The sequence below is a fragment of the Anastrepha ludens genome, chromosome 4 (assembly GCF_028408465.1).
Source record: "Anastrepha ludens isolate Willacy chromosome 4, idAnaLude1.1, whole genome shotgun sequence".
In the NCBI taxonomy this organism is placed as follows: domain Eukaryota; kingdom Metazoa; phylum Arthropoda; class Insecta; order Diptera; family Tephritidae; genus Anastrepha; species Anastrepha ludens.
The window spans coordinates 22,382,463-22,406,367 of NC_071500.1; the positions used below are offsets into that span (position 1 = coordinate 22,382,463).

General features: G+C 37.0%; 1 protein-coding gene and 1 long non-coding RNA gene across 2 annotated transcripts in view; one reads left to right on the top strand and one right to left on the bottom strand.

The window, feature by feature from the left end:
- Positions 1 to 23,905, top strand: part of LOC128861218 (homeobox protein araucan) — a 71,220-nt gene that overhangs the window by 32,693 nt on the left and 14,622 nt on the right. Inside the window, exons 2-3 of the mRNA XM_054099176.1 lie at positions 2,268 to 2,798; positions 21,287 to 21,402. Of these exons, the coding sequence (XP_053955151.1) occupies positions 2,268 to 2,798; positions 21,287 to 21,402 (647 nt within the window). The remainder of the gene's footprint in view (positions 1 to 2,267; positions 2,799 to 21,286; positions 21,403 to 23,905) is intronic.
- LOC128861219 (uncharacterized) lies at positions 6,411 to 6,835 on the bottom strand. The gene is made up of 2 exons (XR_008454353.1): positions 6,732 to 6,835; positions 6,411 to 6,657 (listed from the first exon to the last, which is right to left on the bottom strand). It is a non-coding gene; the product is annotated as an uncharacterized LOC128861219 (long non-coding RNA).

The window sequence follows — 23,905 nt, forward strand, 5'->3', positions numbered from 1 at the left end:
CTCCGCTATGTTGACTACGCTCCGCTATGTTAACTCTCTACTGTTAACTTCCTACCCTCGTTTTGATGTGTTTTGACATTTAACCTGTCCATTCGTTCCTGCGCCTTCTCTATGAATTTACGTTCTCTGCTACTAGGAGACGTATACTTTGACAATTGTTTTAAGTTCTGTTGCGCGAAAACGTCTTTCTGTATATTTCATCTTACAAAAAATGCAGTGCCCGACTCGAAATAACTTTGGTTACGTTTGTGGCTTATTCGCACCAAGTAAAAATTTTAAAAATATTACGAAAACAGTGGTTAATTCGTTTCAGAAAATATTCAAGACTGCTTATGTTCCTTACTTGTGGTATACTCCGGAAGTCGTGTGCGACTATTGCTATAGAAATTTATGCAAGTTTACTGATGGAAGGTCAACAATAAAGTACTCTGTACCAACAATTTGACTACCACGTACGGAGCTCTGCAGTGAATTGTGCTACTTTTGGGTAACTTTTACTCAAACTAAAGGGTACCAATACTTTCGCCACAACAAAATTCGCTACGCTAATGTAGAATCGGTTATTCCAGCGGTTCTATACTCAACAGAAGAATGTATAGCGGCCAAGAATGTATATAGCCAGTGAACTTGGGACTGCAGTGCCGCATTTAGTAACGAGAGCCGACTTCAATGACCTTGTACGAGAAGGAAATTTGTCAAAGAGAACAGCCGAACTCTTTGCATCACGCTTTAAGCAGTGGTATATAGTGGCGGCTGATTTTAAAATAACAGCCGTTCGTGATCGCGATACTGACACAAATGCTTACAAACGCAAAAATAAAAGGCCTAAGTTTCTTTAAAAGCATTAAAATTTGTAATGTAACAATTTTTAATTTTAATATAATAAAATTACAATAATAAAAAAATTCGGGGTTTTATATCTCTATTGTAATGCGGAGTGAAATACCTTTCTTTTGATACCCACATCGGCATATCTCATGCAATTTTTTTTTAATTTCGAACAGGTGGCAACCCTGTGAAACATTGGCACTGGTAACACTTAGGTGAAATGTCTAGAAATGTGATACACTATCTGTGTGCCCAATTTCATTCAAATCCGTTAAGCTAATCCTGAGATCGTGTGGCTATACAGATATGCATACAAGAATTGCTCATTTAAAGTTATAAAATACACAAAAAAAAAAATTGTGACGTGTACCCCTTTCCGAAAAAGTATATTTGGTTTATAGGACAGAATGTGTGTAACGCGGTGTTATTGAATCATGGTGAAAAACATATTGAAATTTCAGACAATTCGGTTGAATAGTTTTTTTTTTTAACAACACCAGGCCGAAAAAAGTCATTTCGAGATAAATGGATTTAGAGTTTGAGGTACAGGAGCGCGCGAACTGTTCTCTAACTAGTTAATGATCTGTGGAAGCTATAATATTGGGAATTTCCGCCTGATAATTTCACAGTATATTCTTAAGGTACTATGCTTTGGAAATATCGAAAAAACCAAAAATCGATAATTTGAAATTTCTGGACCACCGGGTCCCCTAAAACATTAAAAAATATGGGCTTTTGGTGTGGAAAATACGGATTTGAAAATAGAGAAATACAATTTTTTTACAAAACTGACCAACAAATATGTTAAGGCATTTTATTAATACTATTCTGCCATATTTTTCACTTGTCTGATTTTTTAAACCCACTCGTAGATAAATGTGCCATTTGACATTTATTTTGTTGCTTGATTAGACAATATCTTTGGCGCTGATTAAGTCAGTAAGGAAAAAGTTCGAATTAAAGCGTAGACAAAAATGAATTTGAATTTGTAATCGATGGTGTAGAATGGGGTGTGTAAATTCAAAATTATGATGACACTTTTAATTAACACGCATTAACAATGTAAACGTGTTGATCAACGTGCCGATTGGACACAACCAATGTCGAGTGGCCTACCTGCTGCGATCCGCAATCACTTCGACGACAGCATAACGATAATCGTAATTTAGAAGCTTATCAGTAAGTAAGCCTCTTTATCATGGTGAGACAAGTTCTACCACTTCTATAATTTCCCCGCACATGTTTGTATATACGAGTATTATATTTAGTTTTCTTTGGTATGTCTAAGAAAATGTATTATGACACAAAATGTGCATTTACTGAATGTCTGAATTTAAGTATGTTTTTTTTTTAACCATTTGCCTTACTAATTTTGTACTAATTCTATGTATTGCCGTCAATTTGTAGTGAAAATTGTAACCTTTTGATTTCTCTTCTAGCTGCTGTCCAGCAATCTCACACAATCGCCCCAAACTGGTGACTCGCCAAATACACCCAACACCACAGCAATGCCAGTTTCCGGTGGTGCGAATGCGCCTGCGCTTAGTCCTTCGAACGTTGGCGAGTGTCGCGTAAATACTGGAGCAGGCGGTTCGGCTGATGTGCCCAGTGGCGCGATGAGTCCGGATGCGCTCTCGCAAAACTCCAACAATACGACTGGCGGCGCCGGTGGTGGCATTAATAATCCTGCAGGTGGCAGCGCTCTCGATGTCAGTGGTGTTTCGGGGCTGAGTGCCGGTGGCCCTGGTGGCGGTGGCTCCTGTTGCGAGAATGGACGTCCCATTATGACAGATCCGGTATCGGGTCAAACGGTGTGTTCTTGTCAATATGATTCCGCACGTTTGGCACTCTCGAGCTATTCACGTCTGCCAGCGGCAAGCGTTGGCGTCTATGGCACCCCATATCCTTCAACGGATCAGAATCCCTATCAGAGCATTGGCGTGGATAGTTCGGCTTTCTATTCGCCATTGGTAAGAGAAATGGTTTTATATTTAGCGAAACTTTGTTGTATTGTTTAATGTTGTGAAAGGTTTTAGAGAATATCAGGAGTTTGTGATTCTGCCGTCACTTTTTTCTGCATGCTTTAAAATTTAAAATATACTGTTTTTTTCATTAGCAAATATTACAGCGTTGGTTGTGTTCTTTTTTTTTTGCGTTTGACTTCGTTGGCCCTTGTGCTTGTTGTAATTGCAGCAATGGCCGACAACACGCAAACTTGTTTATGCATGTGTAAAACAACAAAATGCGACAATAAACCAACAATAACAACATTAATATAAACAATAACAACAACAAGTGCCACCGAGGTTGTTGTCGACTTCTGCATCGGACTCCTTCGCCGATGTTGATTTTGCATTTGTTGTCTCCATTTGACTTTGGCAGCGTCAGCCGCATTTGCTGTTGGTTTGTTGTTTATGAAACGCTTTGCTTCTGAGGGCTCAAATGCTAAAATGTGCAAGCAAGCGCTTAATATTTGAATTAATGTTGTTGCCCATATAAGGCACTGAGAGAAATTTCATTGATGGTAACAAAATTTCAAAAAATTACTGGAATAATTTCTTACTAAATAGCCCTCACACCGAAGTAAAGTAAAGCCACAGAATATAACTGCTTTAGATTTGTTTTAGGACTATTGCTTACTAGCGTGACTCGCAACTGTTTCATGATTTTCAATAGAAGGAGTCCAGAGCCGACTTCTAAATTGAAAAACTATTAGAAGTAGAGACAGAAAATATTCATTATTTTGAACTTTTTTTTTTTAAAATCGAAAGCTTGTACAGTTGTCAATATTCGACGGATCCATCTGGCAACCCTGTGTCTTTTGACAGAGACGTCAGATCGCTTAATGACATACCGCGTTAGAAGCGTCAGTTCAAGCAGATTTTTACCATGGAACAGTAGATGCCACGCGAGCGCTCCCAAATTGTTGAAATTGATATTCAACAAAAGAAGTCAATTGTGAAAACTCAACGTGCGTATAAAAAATTAAATAATGTGAAAAGATCGCCTTCTAAGAACACCATTAAACGTTTGTACGAAAGGTTTTCGACTGGTTATACCCTTTCTAATCCAAAGAGACCAAATCAAAACCAACCAAGGCGATCGGATGAGAATATTGCTCTTGTACGGGCGAGTGTTGAGACGTCACCAAGGACATCCCCAAATCGCCGTTCTCAGCAGTTGGGCATTGCTCGGACTACTTTACAACGAATTATCCGCATTGATTTGCATTTATTCCCGTATAAGATTCAATTGACGCAAAGATTGTTGCCTGCGGACAAGCCTCGTCGATCGGAATGGGCCCAAAAAATACATGGGTCCGTCGAATATGGGCAACCCTGTATATGTATAGTCTGAGCCAAAAGTATTAGCACTCCATTGATTGCTGAATTTTTCGTTTTAAAAAGTGAAGTAATGATTTTTTATTAATAAAGAGAAGGCGCAGGAACGAATGGACAGGTTAAATGTCAAAACACATCAAAACGAGGGTAGGAAATTAACATAAGAGAGTTAACATAGCGGAGCGTAGTCAACATAGCGGAGCGTAGTCAACAGAAATAAATATAGCGTTTGCATTGAAATGTAAAATGCCATGATTTGATGTTAGGGAAAAGAAAATAACAGCAGACTTGTACATTTTTCTTTCATGCTTATTTGCCGTCGGCATTTTGCATGCGCAAATGGATTATTTCTTGTGAGATGAATAAATTAATTCTAAGTAACGCAATAGCACCGTAGGCCTAAGTAGCTAGAGTGCTCTATCAGTTAGTGTTATATTTCATATTTCTCTAATAAATAATAATAATAATAATTCTAAGTATATGCATGCACGAATATGAAATTTTAAGTATCTCATTGACTAAATTGTATTGAATTTAGGTCTATTATCAAAATTATTCAAATATCATAACACAAAAAATAACTTTGTAAACCATTCATTTACATCAAGGTTTATTATTCAGCAAAGTGTTGAATTAATATAACATCTACCATCCATATTCATGTGGGCAGAAAAAAACATGACTTGCCTCAAAACCCAGCTCATACACCTCTCATACAGATCTACATATAAAGAATTCAAAGCAAATAGACAAACGTATGCAAACATATTTCTAATATACATATGTATGTATGTATGTATGCAAAAATCACATTTCTTTTTCATGCTTATTTCCCGTAGGCATTTTGCATGTCTATGTATTTCTTGTGAGATGAATAAATTAATTCTAAGTATATGCATGCATGAATGTGAAATTTTAAGTATCTAATTAACTTAATTGTATTGATATTAAGTGCATTATCAAAATAATTTCAAAATATCCACATAAAAAATTGGCTTTGTAAACCATTCATTTGCATCAAAGGTTATTATTCAACAATATGTGTCCTTTTTAAATTTTTATATCCATATATATGTATATTCATATACTAAATAGATATAACATCTACCATCCATATTCATGTGGGCAGAAAAAAATCTTGACCTGCCTCAAAACATAGCTCATATGTATCTACATATAAAAATTTAAAAGCAAATAGACAAACGTATGCAAACATATTCCTAACATATGCAAAAAAACTCATCTAAACGGTATTCGCGTACATATACATATGTATGTATGTATGCATATACATATGAATACATATGTTGGGACAACGTACATATGTACGTAAAGGTTTCTATTCTAAGCAAAACAATGAATATTCGTATATACCTACATATAACCGCACATACTTACTTTATGCCTCTACATGTGTATGCTTCCAAAACTAAAATTCTAAGCCTAGCGACTACAAGAACAAAATGCATTCCTAGGAGTAGCTGCTGCGGCCATGATTATTTAGCCGCGACGGCGCTGAACAGTTTCAAATATTAAAAAGCACAACAAAAACAAATTCATTGATAAGTTCGAGCTCATATTTCTACGAGCAAAGTACTTTCATTCATAAAACGAGCCGTCCATATGCCAATTTTCACGACCATTCGAAAATAGTCAATATTGGAATATTTCGCGTTGAATTATTTGCCAATATTTGGTAAATCTTGAATTTTTGTCAAGTCGAGTGGCCGCGGCTCCGTATATATGTATGCATCAATATATGTATGTAAATACATATGTGTATATGTACAATGCTGTGCCAATGAATGTGCGCTGCGCCTATGAATGCGCGCTGGATTTCTTGATTTCTGTCGCAAGTGCTCGCAACCTCATATGTATGTATGTCTATGGAAGTTTGTAGGCATGTATTTATGTGTATGCGTGTTTGCTTTTGCACGTCCATATGAACGATTTTTCATATGCAGATGTTCATTTGATTTAGCTGAACGAATATATTGATTTTGTAAGGAAATCCTGTCGAATTAAATTATTGGTATATGGTCATTTAAGTTCTTCTTACCAAATAAATATTATTATCCTTAAGAAAATGAAATACTAGTTTTTTTAATTTTAATTTTTTATTTTTATTCACAAGTAATTTAAGTACTCTTATATGTATATGTATGTATATATATTACAATACTATAAATAATAGGTATTTACATTTCCTGAAATGAAAACAAAAATTATATAAAATTGTGAAAGCACGAATTACGAAATTGTTCTCATACTATAACAATTTCTCACACGACTTCGATATTGACATCGATTAAGTCAATGCGATTTACCTGATTTTTAAAACACTACTCTCAATCCATCGTGATTAAGTGAAAATTGTAGTGGTTTAAAAATCTAGGCTCAGGTGCTACCTGAAAAAGAAGATAAAAGGAAAACCTGAAAGATAGAGAAAAATCTGAAAGATGCAGAAAACCCTGAAAAATAAAAAAATCTGGAAAATAGGAAAAATAAATATAAATGAATACATATAAGAATAAACAATAAATAAACGCTGGTTTTACTTACCCTAAGGACCTGCGCAACTCACCTTGTTGGACCCTGACCTACAACGTACGACAACTTTTTTATCATCATCAATCATAAGAGCTTTTCATTAATTTGGCGCAGTTTTCATATATGTACATATATACATTTATCCAATCAAAATCAAATCTAATGCAATCATACATTTTTTCCGATATTTGGCGCAATTTTCATATATGTAAAGCTAATATACATATGTCCTTTGCTAATATACGTATATAAACATGCATACATAATATTTCGCGCAATTTTCATAACTTAATTACATACATAGGTATGTCCTATGCTAATATAAGTATATAAACATGCATACATACAATTTCGCGCAATTTTCATAACCTAATACATATGCTATGCTAATATATAATATGTATATAAACATGCATGCATACATGCATTTCTTTTCGAATTAGAATTGAAACCAAAGTTCAATTGGTTACAAGCAATCATGAGAGCTTTTCATTAATTTGGCGCAATTTTCATATACATATGTACATATATACATTTATCCAATCAAAATCAAATCTAATGCAATCATAAATTTTTTCCAATATTTGGCGCAATTTTCATATATGTAAAGCTAATATACATATGTCCTTTGCTAATATATGTATATAAACAATCATACATACAATTGCGCGCAATTTTCATAAAAAAACCAAAAAGAACAAATCTGTAAACATGCATACAAATCATATGGACATATCAAATGAACAACTCTGTTCTGTACGCAAGCAAATGTAAGCTAATGTAAACTACATTTTTTTACATTAGCGTATCACTCTCTCCCTCTCATTTCTCTCCGGCAGCCATATTAATTAATTTCCTACTGTTAGCGTGTGCTGATTTCATTTTCCTACCCGTATTTTGTTAGGAGGAACGGGCCGGGACTGCGCCTTCTCTATGAATTTACGTTCTCTGTATGCGATTTAGACATGGAGACTGTGTTGGTCAATGAAACAAAACACTGTTATTTATTGTCTCCAAACGAATGCATCGCAATCGCTGATTAGTGACAAAGAGCATTGTCTTGTTGGAATTGAGCTCTATCTAAGTTAGTGCCGCCGAAAATGCGTATTCACGAAGGCAAAGGTACAATTTCTAATACATTTCCATACTTTCGACTGTCCATGCAACCCTTGTAAATGAACTTTTCGCGGACACCATCATCAGCCATACATGCCCGAATCATAATGCTGCTTCCCCCATGCTTAACAGTGAGCACCACGCAATATGGATAGTATTCCTCGGCAACCCGTCGCCTCACTAATGTCCGACCAGGTGTTCCAAACACCTGTAGGAAAGGGAAAAAGTCGTTTTATAAGATTTGTGCTATTTCCTCGAAATTGGACTAGCGTAAAAGCTTTGGCTATACTTTCAAATGATGTAAACTAAGCCTCCGTTGAGGTGCGATTCAACACACCACAGAATTTTCAACAAATCTTCCTCCGTAAAATGTTGGTATCCGAGAGCTCATTCTAAACGCTTTTTCCGATTTTTTCTGAAAGCCACGACTTCTTTCGGGCTTGACATTCTTTTGAAGCTGCTTCAAGAAACTTTCTTCTAACTCTTCGAGCCCTAACGGATTTTCCAATTTCTATCGTCATGTCTTCGGCGATACCTTTTTTGCATCACATTCAGGTTCTTTGGGACCAACTTCGCAGCAACACGGCGCAAATCTAAATCATTAACTACATTGTCCTGAGTGGATCCAAAGGTAATGTACAAGTTCTGTGCCAGTTCTCTTATGGTTAATTTGTGATTATTGATCAACTCTTATTTCACTTTATTTGTGTTTGACGGTTTGCCACTACGTTCGTCATCCTCAAATGGCCCACTTGCAAACGGCTGATGACTGTTTTCTTTAGAGTATCATTACCGAAAAAGTTTCCCAATATTATTAAGGTGTTCGAACTGGTGAATCCATTTTAAACGCGGAATTTAATACAAACTTGGTTTTTGCACATTCGAATCCATTTTTAAAACTGTAAGAAATCAGAAACACGCGTAGAGGTAGATTCACTCAAAATGGCATACAAAGGTCAAGCAATGGCGATACAATTTTGATAGGAATGTGAAACACAGTTGTGACAACCTAACAAAACAAAAAAAACAGAACGCAAATCAGTTGACTTAGGGCGTCACCTGGTGTTTGTTCCGGGTACGTTTTGATCAAATTGGTATAATATAAACCCAAGTTTAGAGCATTGTGTAAATGAAAAAATTTGTAAAATTTCTTAATCAGAAGAAAAAATATCGAATATGAAATTTTATAGCACGTTGAATTTTTGGTATAACGAGGTGGAGGTTTAAATTGGTTAAAAGCTCGCGTGACTCAAACAACAAAAGATGTGGTAAGACAATTTGTAAAGAAGCTCTCTTCTTATGTTTGTATGTATTGCTTGCCATAAATAAAAACTTTACGAAACTAATGAACTTTCGTCTAAGTGCATCTGAACCTTTTTTTTTTCTTTTTATTTTTTTTTAGTAGGGGGAAAGTATCGAAAGCTTATGGCCATTGTGGCAGTCAATGTGGTACTTTGATCCGCACTAAAATCCCCTCTTGTCTAGTACTACTCTGCGACTATCTCCTATCCAGTGGGAAACGGTTGCAAAAAGAAATCTCAGTTTTGCACTATCACCACCGCCGCCTATACCGAAAAGAAAATATAAATTTTTCCTTCGCACTTTTTGATCGTGGGAGGGTTGATGTGAGTTTTCACACTATAGATAAATATACTACTGTGGGCAAAAAGTAAGGTGAATTTATTTGTCAAACTTCGCGGGATTAAAATTTCGCTCTATTTATTTTTTTCATGAGTTGGCAGCACTGTTAATAACATCTGGGCTAACTTTGAGGAGAATGTCATTATCAGTAAAAGTGTAAATACTTGTGTTTACCAAACGACGAAGAGTGCATTTTCGATTTTTACAATGTCTGATTTGATTGAGCAGAGAAGTGCCATCAAATTTTGTTTGCGGAATGAAATTTCGGCTGCGGAAACGTTTAACATGTTGCAGAAGGCATTTTGTGATTCGACTATGTCGCAGAAAAATGTTTATAAGTGGTACAAAGACTTCAAAGAGGGTCGAGAACGTGTTGATGACTTGGAGCGCTCCGGACGATCATCGATGTCAACAGATGACCAACACGTCAATAAAGTGAAGAAGTTAGTGCTCAAAAATCGTCGGCTGACTGTTAAAGACCTTACTGATATGATCGGAATATCAGAAGGATCTGTGAAAACCATTTTGAAAGTCCATTTGGGCCTACGAAAAGTCAAATCTCGTTTGGTACCGAAAACTCTCAATTTCTTGGAAAAAAGTCGTCGCGTTGATGTGTGTGAAACAATGCTTTCAGACTATCAGGACAAGCTCAAATGCATCATTACGGGAGATGAGACTTGGATTTATGCTTACGACCCTGCAACAACCGACCAATCAAGCGAATATCGTGCTAAAGGCGAGGCCAGACCGGAAAGAGCACAACAAAGTCGTTCAAAAATAAAGGTCATGATGACAGTTTTTTTTTCGATTTTCGTGGTGTGGTGCACTATGAATTTCTTCCACCTGGCCAAACTGTACATAAGAAATATTATTTGAGCGTTATGCGTCGTTTACGTGAAGCAACTCGTCTAAAAAGACCAGAATTATGGGCCAACAACTCTTGGTTTTTGCATCACGATAATGCACCGTCTCACACTGCACTCGTTCTTCGTGACCATTCCACACATATCGTTCCGCAACCACCGTATTCGCCTGATTTGGCTCCGTGTGACTTCTGGCTATTCCCAAAACTCAGGAGACCACTCAAGGGAACGCGTTTCGAGTCGATTGAGGAGATAAAAGCTGAATCGAAGAAGGTGCTGATGGCTATACCGGAAATGGACTATTTGGCATGTTTCGGGGATTGTAAAAATCGTTGGCATAAGTGTATTTCATCGAGAGGGGATTATTTTGAAGGGGATGAAATTGATTTACAAGAATAAATAAAGATTTTTCATTTTACAACCAAATTCACCTTACTTTTTGCCAACAGTATATTGCTTGCCATAAATAAAAACTTTACGAAATTAATGAACTTTCGTCTAAGTGCATCTGATCCTTTTTTGTCTTTTTTTTTTAGTAGGGGGAAGGTATCGAAAGCCTATGGCCATTGTGGCAGTCATTGTGGTACTTTGATCCACACTAAAATTCCCTCTTGTCTAGTACTACTCTGCGACTATCTCCTATCCAGTGGGAAACGGTTGCAAAAAGAAATCTCAGTTTTGCACTATCACCACCGCCGCCTATACCATACCGAAAAGAAAATGGAAAAGTTTTCCTTCGCACTTTTTTATCGTGGGAGGGTTGATGTGAGTTTTCATACTATATAGATAAATATACTTTAATCCCTTTTACTGTATTTGAATATTAATGTTCATGGTTTTATTGAAAAAATACACACCAGAAAGATTAACGGTCTTTCTTATTCCTGACATTAAAGTGCGCTTTAAATTTATTTTTAAACTGCGGAAACTACAGCAAGACAGTAAAAGTCTAATATTTTTTACAACTATTTTGAGGGCTGGTAATTCTGCTTAATAAATCATAACTTTGACGCCGTTCCGAAGCGTTGAAATTTATACCATGTCGGCTAATGTGCGCTAAGGTAGTTTTTCTCCAAAGCTCTACTAGCAGGAATGCCAGTGGCTTCGAAAAATATTGGCATTCCATGTAGACGACGTAGAAAATACCACAACACCTATTTAGTTTACTTATCGAGTCGTGCATTACTTTTATGCTATAAGTTCAATATGCTGTAGGGGATGTTTCGCTGCAGATGGTTAGACCTACTAATTTATTTATATTTATGTATCTTATTAGTGATCATTCGGGAATTTTATTGCTGCGCTTGTAAAGAGCCACGTCTCGCGAGAGTGTGGTAATTAAATAATCGCTTATTTTATCAAAGATTTCTTTTTTACAACTTTTCTCGCTGTGTATATTTGCGGCAGCAACTGATTTGCACAACGCCATGTTACAGCTATGCCATTAGACGAAGCGGCAAGTTGTTGCCACTCGTAAACAACAGCCATTGTGGAGAGCGCCGCAGCCAAAGTGACAAGCAAGCCAACCAAATAACTGCCCAGCCAGGCCATATTTCTTTTCTGTGGCTTCCTTGTGGCAGCCATGCGAGTTGGTCTACTTGCGAGTAGAACTACACTCACTCCACCGCACGAGTACACAGATACACTTTATTGCGACCAATTTCACCTCAACTTGCTGCTACATTGCGCCTGTCATTGCTGTTGTTGCCTTTGTGTCGTTGTGCCGCTGCTGCCATTGCTGCTGTTCGTCTGCTTGTCAATATCATGTCGGCTAAATCGAATTATCATTATGGCTGACTGAAGTTCAGTTCACTCAGCGCATTTGAAGGGTCGACCGGTCGACTGGTCGATCGTTCGTCTCTCGGCGGCCTTTGGCGCATCGAGTGTTGCTCGAACGTTTATTGACCGCACCGCTGTGCATATTGTTGTTGCCGTGTCTTATTTTGCATTTGCTGCTTGTCTTTGCTTAGCCTTTGTTGCACACACTTTTTTGCTCGGCACCAATCTAAGTTTTCAACGCTGAAATTTGATATTTTATAGCAACGATTGAGCAAAACAAAATTATATCACTGCAAAGTGCAGAAGAGTAGCAGCAAGGAACGTGTGCGGGGTACAGCGGGGAGCTAGAAGCCGGCAATAGGGCCCGCTTGCAAGATAAGAAGAAGAACAAATGATGGCCTCTGGCCTGTAATTGTGTGCAAAGAGCGTATGCATGTGACTGCACCGACAACTGCAACAACACAAAAATTGGAAACAACAACAACTGTAATAGTTAACACACACACACACACAGACAGCAACGGCAATCACTATAACAAAATTAAAAGCAACAAAGCGCAATGACAACAGTCAACAAAATAACGTCAATGCAGCGCCCCGACAAATATTGGTGGCAGTAGCAACATGGACTGCGCCAGCAACTGGCTTCGGGGCGGGGGTCAGCGGCAGTTGAATGCAAACAAATACCAATCTATCCACACATTCTTAGCGACATTTTGCCAATCATGTTAGCATCCACATAAAATCCAAATTAATAATGAAGTGCATGGAGTGCTGGGTGGTAGCCGGCTGGTATTATGAAGTGCAGCCAGAGATACTGGAACTGTCTTGCTTGCCTGCCTGTGTTTGTGTGCAGGCACATCAGTTGCCGTGTACTCATTGTTTTGCAGTTTATTTGCTTTGCTCCCTCTTATTGCTTTCTTTCGGTCGTTTATTTAGTGTGGCATAAAATGAAAATTCAATGTTGCTTAAACATGAACAGCAACACATGTAAGTGCAACTGCGACATGCTCACACCCGTTCATTCATATGCATTAACAGGCATAAATACTTCTGTAAGATTATGTAAATTGTGTATTATATAAGTACATACTCGTCCATGGTGTGCCATCAAGCAATGAAGCAGTTAAACATTCGCGTATTAGCTCAACCAGCGAGCGTCGGACAAATTGGTGACTAAACGGAGGCAGTCATATTATTAAAGTGCGATCGCTTGATTAGGTAAAGAAATATATCTTCGAAAAATGTAATAAAACACGATTCTAGTAATACATCTATGTACGAGGTATGTTCAAAAAAAAAAGATAAATTTTTAAATTTTAAGTTTTTTTGTGAGGCATAAATAAGACAAGTGCTTTGCGTGTCTGGCGATTTTCTGCTAACGAAAAAATAGATCAAAGAAGTTACATCAATTTTTGTGTAAAAAATGGAATTAAGTGCTCAAAAATATTTGAAATGTTGGCAATGACAGAATACTTTGAGTCAAAAAAAAAAAAGTTTACAAGTGGTACAAGCTTTTCACAGAAGCGGGAGAAGATGTGAAATACGACGCTTGCTCTGGACGCCTCAGCACGTCAACAACCGAAGTGTTATGGGGAATCGTCGAATCACAATTACAATATGGCTCATTCGATGCAATATTTTTCCAAATTTTGGGCATGAAGCATGTGGGCGCGAAGTTCATTCCAAAATTGCTGAATTTCGACCAAAAACAACATCGTATAAGCATCGCACAGGAATGGTTGAAAGACGCCAACGATGATCCAGATTTGCTTAAAAGGGTCATAACTGGTGACGAATCATGGGTATACGGTTATGACATCGAAACTAAAAGCATACTAGACCCATCGGAAGAGTCAAGGAGAGCCAAGACCAAAAAAAAAAACATGCCAAGTTCGACCAAATGTCAAGGTTTTGCTCACTGTTTTCGTCGATTACCATGGCGTAGTGCATCAGGAATTCTCACCACAAGGTCGTACGGTAAATAAGAAGTATTATCTTCAAGTTATCCTTGACTTATAGCTCAGACAGACAGGGCCGTTGGTGGGGATTACCGGCGCAGTTATTTCTGACTGAAATTGTAGTGTGACAGACGGTTGTTACGTGGATTAGTGAACAGCTAATTTGCTTATTGGATAGGTTTGTCAGTGAAAAACGTCCACAGGCCACAAATGCGGGCATTAGCTGCCCTTCTTCTTCTTTAATTTGGCTTTATCCTATTCCCGGTCGGCTCTCGTTGTGTGAAATCTCCAGGACACGCGGTGCTGAGACGTCTCTTCGCTGAAATTTCTGCATCGCACGCCGTTTTCAATGGTGTTTTTCCAGATTTTTGGTAGTCTGCCTCGCCCTCTTTTCGCTACCTCCACCTGCAGCACTTGCCTTACCGCGTGACTCTCTTGTCTTCTCATTACATGACCGTAGCAGCGTAGGCGGTTTTCCTGGAGTTAAGTGCTGATTGGCGCAACTTTATTGCTACCAAGAATAAAGGTGTTTTGAATCTTGTCCGGCTGTGTGATGCCGCTGACCCACCTCAGCATCCGAATTTCTGCCGCGTGCAGTTTCAGCTTTAGTTTACCTGGTGCAGTCCAGCAGCCTTAGGTGGTAAATATACTTGCATAGTTAATTTTTGAACTGCATTATTATTTGTAGGATATATAGACAAGACCGTCTTCAAATAAGATCATTGGACTGATGCAATTCCATTTCCTTCGAGCACTAAGGTCGTTGGAGGCGTTTACGCCTATGCACAAAGTAGAGGCAAACTCTTTTCACAGTCACAGCTGGAACAATTTTTTGTCTTTTTGTTTTCTTCTGTTGGTGTAGAGGTGGTGTTAGATATGCCTATGCCTAAGTGTGGGCTCACTGCATTAAAACCTAGCTGTTTCCTTCCTGCCGTTGAACTATCGTTAGGCATTACTTTGCGAAACTGTTCCGGGCGAAGCTGATTTGTTAGAATAATGTTAGCCCTGTAACAAACAACCGATTAATTTTCTATTGATTCAAGCATAACCTGGGGACTTACAGACCTTAATAACTGTGTCGTTCCTTTCCTTTGCAAACTTCGGACAGGCAAAGAAACAATGTTCGGTGCCTTCTACAATGCCATAGTAAATTAATCTGTATAATTATGAATTAAATCATACATGCCCCGTCACTACTCATGAGTTTGATGAAAATCCACTTCCCAATCTTCTACAAAGAGGCTCATAATTAATCATCTTTTTGCTTTTGAATAACTTGTTCACTTAATAAATAAAAAAAAAAAAACAAACATGACTTAAAGTGATGAACATTTTTCTTATTTTTACGCGCTCCATTGTCTGTTTATATTCTGGAGCTGTAAAGTTGACAATTGTCAAATGTGATTGACGTACGACGATATTTGCAAAAACAAATAAATCTTCCCTTAGGTGATTATTTCTGTGTCACTTTACACTAACCCATCTTATACTAACCTAACATAACCTATACCAACGCACCTCGTTATGGAGGGAATTAGCTACCGCCTACTTCCATGTGCGGTCCCATTGCCTTTGCCATAGTATACACGACCTACGGATTATATCCTCATAGCTCGTCTTGTTTGCTGTTAGTATGTCAATGTGACAGAGCCCTCCGGTCAGCAGTGCTGCTTCTTCCCAGGTTGTTCGAAACTCGCTGCATTTTAACAGCACATGGCCGATACAGCGACCTTATTTTTCGTGGCTTTTTAAGAGCCTCAAATTAGGTTCGCGCGGTCTATAGGAAGACGCTATGTACGTCGTTTACGTACAGTTACCTAGGGACCTTTTAAGGGGTCCCGGTGTTCTAGAGCTTGAAAGTTTAGGGTATTTTCAGACATTTTTTTTTACAATAAAAAAAATGAACAACCATATTTAAATTTTTTAGGCTTTTTATTTACTTTCTTTTAAATACAAAAATGAGTTTTTTTTTAATTGTGCTGTCCATTTTGGCTCTTCTATTTATTTGAAACGGAAAAACCAAAACAATTATTAGAAATAGAATAAATAAAAAAAATTTAACAAAATGGTGCGGTTTTGAACTTGACACTCTAAAAATCGGGGATTGTTTTCAGTTTTTTAATCAAAAAAATACGAAATAATTAAAATAATAATATGATTCTCTTACGAGCCATTGATGTTGTGCACAACATATTAAAATTTCAGACGATTCGGTTGAGTAGTTTTTTTTGTGACAACACCAAAAATCGTTTCGCGATAAATGAGTTTATAGTTTGAGGTACAGGAGCGCGCGGACCGCTCTCTACCTAGTTAATGGGCTCTAGAAACTATAATATTAGGAATTCCCACATGAAAATTTCACATTATATTCTTAAGACACAATGCTTTGGAAATATCGAAAAAACAAAATTTTTTTTAAATTTCTAGACCACCTTAATGTTAGTTGTGAAGTTTTAGAGGTTGAAGTGTTTTATCCTTAAAATTCATACAGTAATTCTAATAAGGCACTTTTCAGAGTAAAACTAATTGAGCTTGTTGCACTACACATGCACACATTCACACATCTACATATTCATATATGCGTACCAACATTCAGAAGCTAAATTTTCCGCGTAAATTGCAACGACACTAATGAGAGTGCACAACAGCAAAAGTATTGCATGCAATGCAAAACTTTTTCAATAACAGTTTTGAAACTGCCAAACTACAATTTTCGAGAGTAATCTACGAAGAAACTTTCCCTTGGCAACAGGCAGCAGAACGAGACGAAGCAAATCAACGATACAAATGAACGGCTCAACTTAGCTGTTGCTCGAGCAATGATTGCATTTGTTGTGTACGAACACAAACACATATGTAGCATATAACTGTACATGCGTTTACATATGCATGCATTTGTGTGTTATTGAGGTTATTGAGGCTTCACAAAAATGTTCATTATTAGATTAACCAAGGCACCGACTTTGACGACTCCAGTGAAACATTAAAATCAGACTAAATAAAGAAGGTAGAATGGAAAATGCTTAAAGATTTACGAGCGCATGAAATTTAATGTTAATTAGGGAAAAGGTAAACAATCAGAAGTGTGTAAATGAGCGGTAAAAACTCTGTGCATTAAATGGAAAAAAAAAATGGAAAAAAAGAAATGTGAATGCACTTGTCTGGCGATGGAAAATATAAATTAAAGGAGAAGAGAAAAATCGTCACAAAATGGTAATAATTTTTACGGCAACACTTTTATATTTAAATCTAGAAAAAAAAAGAGATTTTTTATAGTTGCACTGCAATGTGTGGGCTTAAATAAATTTAAATAACGTTTTGAAAGGAAGGTATGCACGTCAAACGCAGTCAATATAAATTTTAATTAGTGGCTGAAAAGCCACAGACAGGACCGATAAATTGGGTGCAGAATTTTTTCCTACTGATATATAATTGAATCATTGGTTTTTATTAAGAAAGGAGAAATAGAGGTAGAATTTGAGAATTTCCCAGATTTTTTGGTAAATCTGAAAATATCCTCCAGCTTTTCTGAGGCCGCCATATTGATAATTTAAAAAAAAAAAAACAAAGGTTTGATCAAGCACAAGATTATCTATTAATAAAACTAATATCTCTTGTCCGATTGATTTTAGATGAATCTCCAAGGACTTGTGATGATCACCGCAAGGGACTTCTGGAGAAACGGGCTCCACACAAACTTATAATTTTTTTTTTAAATTTTTCAAAAGCCAAGTCGAAACATGTTTTTACTTTTGTAAAATAAAGCAATTGATTGCAAACAAAAATTATTGAAAATCATAATTTTTTCGGGCCTCTGACTACCCCTTAACCCCTAAAAGAGGTGTTCGTTAGGAGATATCACACTGTATTTAATAAATATTCGTCGAAACCTTCACAAGTCCTTACTTATATAACATCATTTTTGTTTTTAATATTTTACATTACTTCACTGTAGCGAAAAGTTCTCATGCCTTGTTTGTTAAGTCGATTGAGTAGCTGCGGCTTCTCAAATATTTTTTTCTTCTGCTTTTTGGATGAATTACGCGCTCATGTCAGACATACATTCAATAAACGTCAATTGATAAATACATTTCACGCCGCGTCAACGGAGGTATGAAACTGAAATTTAGAAATTAATAAAACAGCTGCTTAACATCATGTTAAAGCAATTAAAAATGTTAATTATGTTTTATAAATTAAATGACAAATCAAGTAACAAACCAAAACTGAGAAAAAATGGAAATGGAAAAAATAATGCAAATTGGATTTAAAGTAAAAAAACCGAAAAATAAATAGCGACTACAAAGGCAGATGTTGCTGCCCACAACAGCGTCGCCGCCATCACGGGCCGTGCTCTGAACAGACCAATAGTTTAACATGCGGCTATAAATTTATGACAATTCCAATGAAATAAATTCACCACGCGCATACGCTGCACATATTTAAATACAAATAAGTATGTGTGTATATGCAAATATTCATGAAATGGTTACAAAAATGGACGCTTCGCTATAGAGAGCGTGAGAGGCGTCCACCGTTTTGTTCGAAAAATAAAAAAAAATAATTTGAAAAATTAGAAGTTTGTATATGTAAAATGCTGGCCGTGCCAACATTTTCATAAATTTCCTATAAAAAATAAATGCTTACAAAGAGTTGACTTTTTGCCGCAATAAATTTATTTTATTTTAGGCATAATAGAGAAAAAATAATTAGCAGTGGTCAAATGAAATAAATATCATAAACAATGGCGGCGTTTCAGCGTTGGCAACAGGTTTAAATATGGATATTTTTCGCGTTGTATTGAGCGTTGGTGAGCTGCTCTAACAATTTGTTGCATTATACATTTTAATTTCTAATTTATTTACACATACTTAGTTGCTATTGTTGCCCTTGTCATCAACAAAATGGTTCTCTTAATTTATGGTTTTTTAATGCTTTTTTTCGTTTTTTTTTTGTTCTTCTCGTAAAAACTGTGGGAAAATATTTTTGCAAACGTTGAATGATTACGCAATTGATTGTATTAGGAGATGATGAGGAGAAGAGTGACAGTTGTCTGCTTTTATGTTCACACATACAATGTTATATTCGTCCGTGCATTTGTTGGTTTATTGGCAAAAACAAAAAACACATTTGCTGTGCGCTGTTAATGGGCCATTGCCTATAAATGGCGCTAATAGCGTTGTTCGGTTTTTATGTGCCTCTGGTATATGTTCGTATTTATTTGTTTTCTATCTCCATTACAAGTCACATCTCTATTACTCGTTTAAGCGCGCGACTTTTACATTTTACATCGTTGTAATTGATTAATTCTCCAACACCAAACGTACTTATTAAGCAAACGATCGATGTTTTAATACATTTGTTGCCATTTTCGTTTCGAAATGTAGTCACAGGCATGTATGTATGTATTGTTCGCGTATGCTGAGTGTGTGTAAGTTAATATATGTATTAGGGTAATTTTGTTTAAGAAAATCTAATTTAGCATCTTTCGTAGCCTGTAAATTGATCGAAGTAGTAAATCACGCACAAACTGTAATCGTGAAGCTCTGCACCGGAATTACCACTTTTGAAGCGTTCACCCCACTAGTGACGCGCAATTTAACTAAGTCTACAGTCTAGTCGTAAGCATTTCAGACCAATCGAAGAACTTCAGCTGCAGTGTTCTTCGAGTGGAAGCAATAAATCAAATTTCCAGCAAATGATGAGAATTTGACACATAAACTGAAATATTTGACTGAAAATAATTTTATAGATGCGATGGTCTGATTCTGTACTCCTACGCAGATGTCTAAGCTCTCTGTAAATTATTTTACAGCTGTCTCTTTTGACATGAACTCACCACAAAGGAATGAAATTGCTAGGATATTTCCTAGCTCTCTTAGTTCTCGCTGCTGCTTTTACTCTCACTACTGCTCTGAACTTGAACAGATGAGTAGTGGAGCAGGTAGCGCATAGCGTCCCAACGCGGGGTGCCTTAAAGATACCTTCACAATGCTTCTCCGAAGCGCTCGCTCTTGAGCTGCTGCTTAATAGTTACGAATTTCCAAATCTTTGAGACCGTTTTTTACTACATCTATCCATCCGTTTATCGGTCTGCCATTATCCCTTATGCCCCTTAGCTTCCCTTGCATGGCTTTCTTCACGGTACATTCAGCAGGCATGCGGGTAACGTAACCTAGCCATCTTATACGCTGTGCTTTAACAAATCGCACAGCTGTCTGGTTTCTATATGTACCGCTACATTCTTATTAGGCCAAAAATCTTACTTTTCAGTTATATCATTTCTTGGGAACTCCAGTCTGGTTTGTGGCACCGATAAATGGCTTGTTGCAGGCTGTGCGTCATGGAAATCAGCATGTTTTAGGGATCTTCAGTAACAGTTTCAAGACGACGATTTTTCGTAAGATATTTTTTGCCTTCATTTGTAATTGTTGGTGCACTCTGATGTGGATTTAAACGTACTCTCCGCAAGAGAACTTCTACAATTATTGTCATTGAAAATCTTGGTATGCGCAGTGTTTGCTTATTTCGCGCACTTAACGAAATGTGGAACAGTACTGGGATTTAATTTTAGTAATTTTTCGTTGGTTTTTGCTATCTTTATAGTGATTCAATACTATTTCATGCACTTCAGCAGATATTTGGCGACTAATTTTAATTTCCCGCAAGTGACCGCGATGTGTTAAATATGCCTTTGTTCTTCCTAGGCATTAATATCAATTGCTGCGCTTTCAAATTTTGGCTGCACTTTGTCCCAACTAGCAATAAATGCGAGTGCATCATATTGACTGTGTATACATATTTGTGCATAAGTATGAATTTTATGGGATTGCTTTTCTTACAAATGGACAATATGATTTTTTTTTCTTCAAAACACATAAGTGTATGAAATTAAAAAAAAAAAATGCAAAATTGTAAGATATAAACTTTACGTTACCATAAGTGATTCCTCATCACTTTGGCTATAAGAAACTGTAGTTATTCTAACTTAAATGGTATATCAGGATGCGAACATCTTACCCGCACCGCCGAGTCAGACTCCAATTCTTTTTGAATTTGAATTTTCTATAGCATCAAATAATTATGCAAATATTGTTTCCTATGTCTACATATGTTACTATTTCTATATATGTATTGCCAGTTATGTATACATTTCGTATAAACTACATACTTTTAATTTCAATATTTTCTTTAAAATTATTTTCAGAGCAATCCATATGCATTAAAAGATTCAGCAACTGGCACAGAAATGACTGCATGGACATCAGCCGGGCTGCAACCGACTACGGGATATTACTCATACGACCCGATGTCTGCTTATGGGTGAGTACACAAAATTTTATTTTTTTTTACGCAAAGTTGAAAAGAAATGTGAAAAAAATAACTACCTCGGAGTTACCTTGGACTCCAACGTTTTATGGATTAATCATGCGTTATTGAAAATCGCTCAAACGCTTTCCTCATTTTTGATAAGTTCTGCGACTTTCGATAAAGCGTGGGATCTGCCACGTTTGTAAAAAGCTCCTAATGGTATAAATCTGAGTACCAGTGCTTGTGCGATTTGGTATAGACTAGCGCGCAGGTGTCTAGTGAGCTCGCTTACTAAGCTGCTATTAGGGGAGTCTTCCCTACCACGCGAGGTAGGGAATTGTTTACTCAGTTTATCACCTCTAGATTTACTACTTTTGGATACAGCTGTGCTGTAAAATTCTTGACTTGGATAGAAGAAAAATATTTCGCTTAGGGTACCGGATGTGAATTCTGATTCTTGTGTACCGAAAGTTCAGTTACATAGAAAGATTGATGAAATTAGATCTAGGTTAGTCTAAAAGCTTTACGGATAGATATAATAAGAGGAAGGGCTTGAATATGAAGTAAGATATTCGTTGCTTAGGATATCAAGGGAGGAACGTTATTGTCTGTCAAGCGAAAGTGTTTTATTTAGGGCTATGAGCTGTATCAGTGAAAACAAATGGTTTGGAAATATTCCAATCCATCCATTTGATATGGGCGCCAGAGTATTGTGACATACCAGGGAAATATCTTCTTCTTCCATAGAATGACAGTCCTGCATGAACCCCTACTTCCGCAAATATCTTCTTCCAGATTTCTCTATCTGCTACCAAGCGCCTCCAAATTTTTCACGTTCAGCTCTTTGAGATCGTTGATAACTTCATCTACCCATCTCTTCATCTACACATCTCTGCCCATACATAGTTGGCTTTCCATACGATTGTTCCTTCAAGACCCGTTTTGGAGATCTTTGGTTCTGGCATTCTTTCTATGTGTCCAATCCATCGCATTCGTTTGGCTTTTATGTATTTTATGATGTTTTGCCCTTGGATGAGGTGCTCAAGTTCAGAGTTGGGAAGTGTAAGGCAGATAAATTAGCCTCTTTCTTGGTATAGAGATTGTAGGTATACGCCTCTCAATCTCAAAACTTCGTGGTACAAGTAGCTTTGATAGTCTGACATGTAACGCTACAAAAAGAATTTGGCCAAAAGGGCACGTCAGGCGCTACTTAATCGATCAAGGAAAAACGTCTCTATGTTATTTGCTTACATAACAGGCGACTGCTTCCTAGGTCAACATGTTCAAATATTGAAAGTACCTCATTCCGACTATTGCAGAAGCTGCAAGAATGCGGGGGAGGAAGAGTCTGCCAGATATCTTCACTGTGACTGTCCTGCGTGGCATGCTACTAGGGTTGGATACTTTACCTTAGGGATGTAAGTGTCAGTCAGATCAATGGGTTTGCACTTTAAGCAAAATGGTTTAAAGAGGCGGGATAACTGGCGATGAGTATCAAGCGGTAAAGATCGTGGAGCAGGCCAGGTGAACCAATTCAAACAACATCAAAAGCTAATATTCATCAAAAGAAGGTTTCGTTATCAGTTTGGTGGGATTATAAAGGAATTGTCACCCAACCGAACGATCAATTCAGGTGTCTACATTGAACAACTAACGAAATTAAGCAATGTAGTTGAAGAAAAGCGGTCCGAAATCGAAAAAGTATTGTATTTCTTCATGACAATGTAAGGCCACACACATCTTTGGCCACTCCGCAAAAATTATTGGAACTTGGTTGGGATGTTTCGCCACACCCACAATATAGTCTTGACCTTGCACGATCTGATTACTTTTTGTTTGGATCTTTACAAAACTTCTTGAATGGTAAAAATTACAATAATGATGATGATGTGAAATCGTACCTGATTCGGTTTTTCGCTAATAAAAACCAAAGTTTTATGAACGTGGGATTATGACGCTGCCTGAAAGATGGCAAATTGATCAAAAAGGGGAATACATACATTATAGAATAAAGTTATTTAGTTCCATGAAAAAACCGTCTTTGATTTTCTGAAGAACTTAGTTGGCAACCCAATATTTATACCCCATTTTTACTTTGATGGATTTATCGCAATTCATGATGCATTTAATATAAAGTACAATACATTACGTCAATCCATTAATCCATCACTCAAAACGAAATAAATTTAGATTTGGCCCAATAAAATCAAGATATGCGTTGTAAGTGGACACTTATTTAAATACGCAAATAAATCATTTGCAAACTCGCACAATGAATGTGAAAATTATAATAAATTGAGCGCAATTAACTCCAAATTATCAGCAAAAATAAATGACCGGAAAAGTATGGCCCTGTGCGGTCATTAGCGAGCAACGACAAGTGGCGCTGACAATACATATGCATACTCCTATATATATATATATACGTATGTATGTATGAATGTATGCATGTATTATATTGGATATAAAAGGAATTGGAATGCGACGAGTTTTTGGCCCTGCCCGTAATTAATTG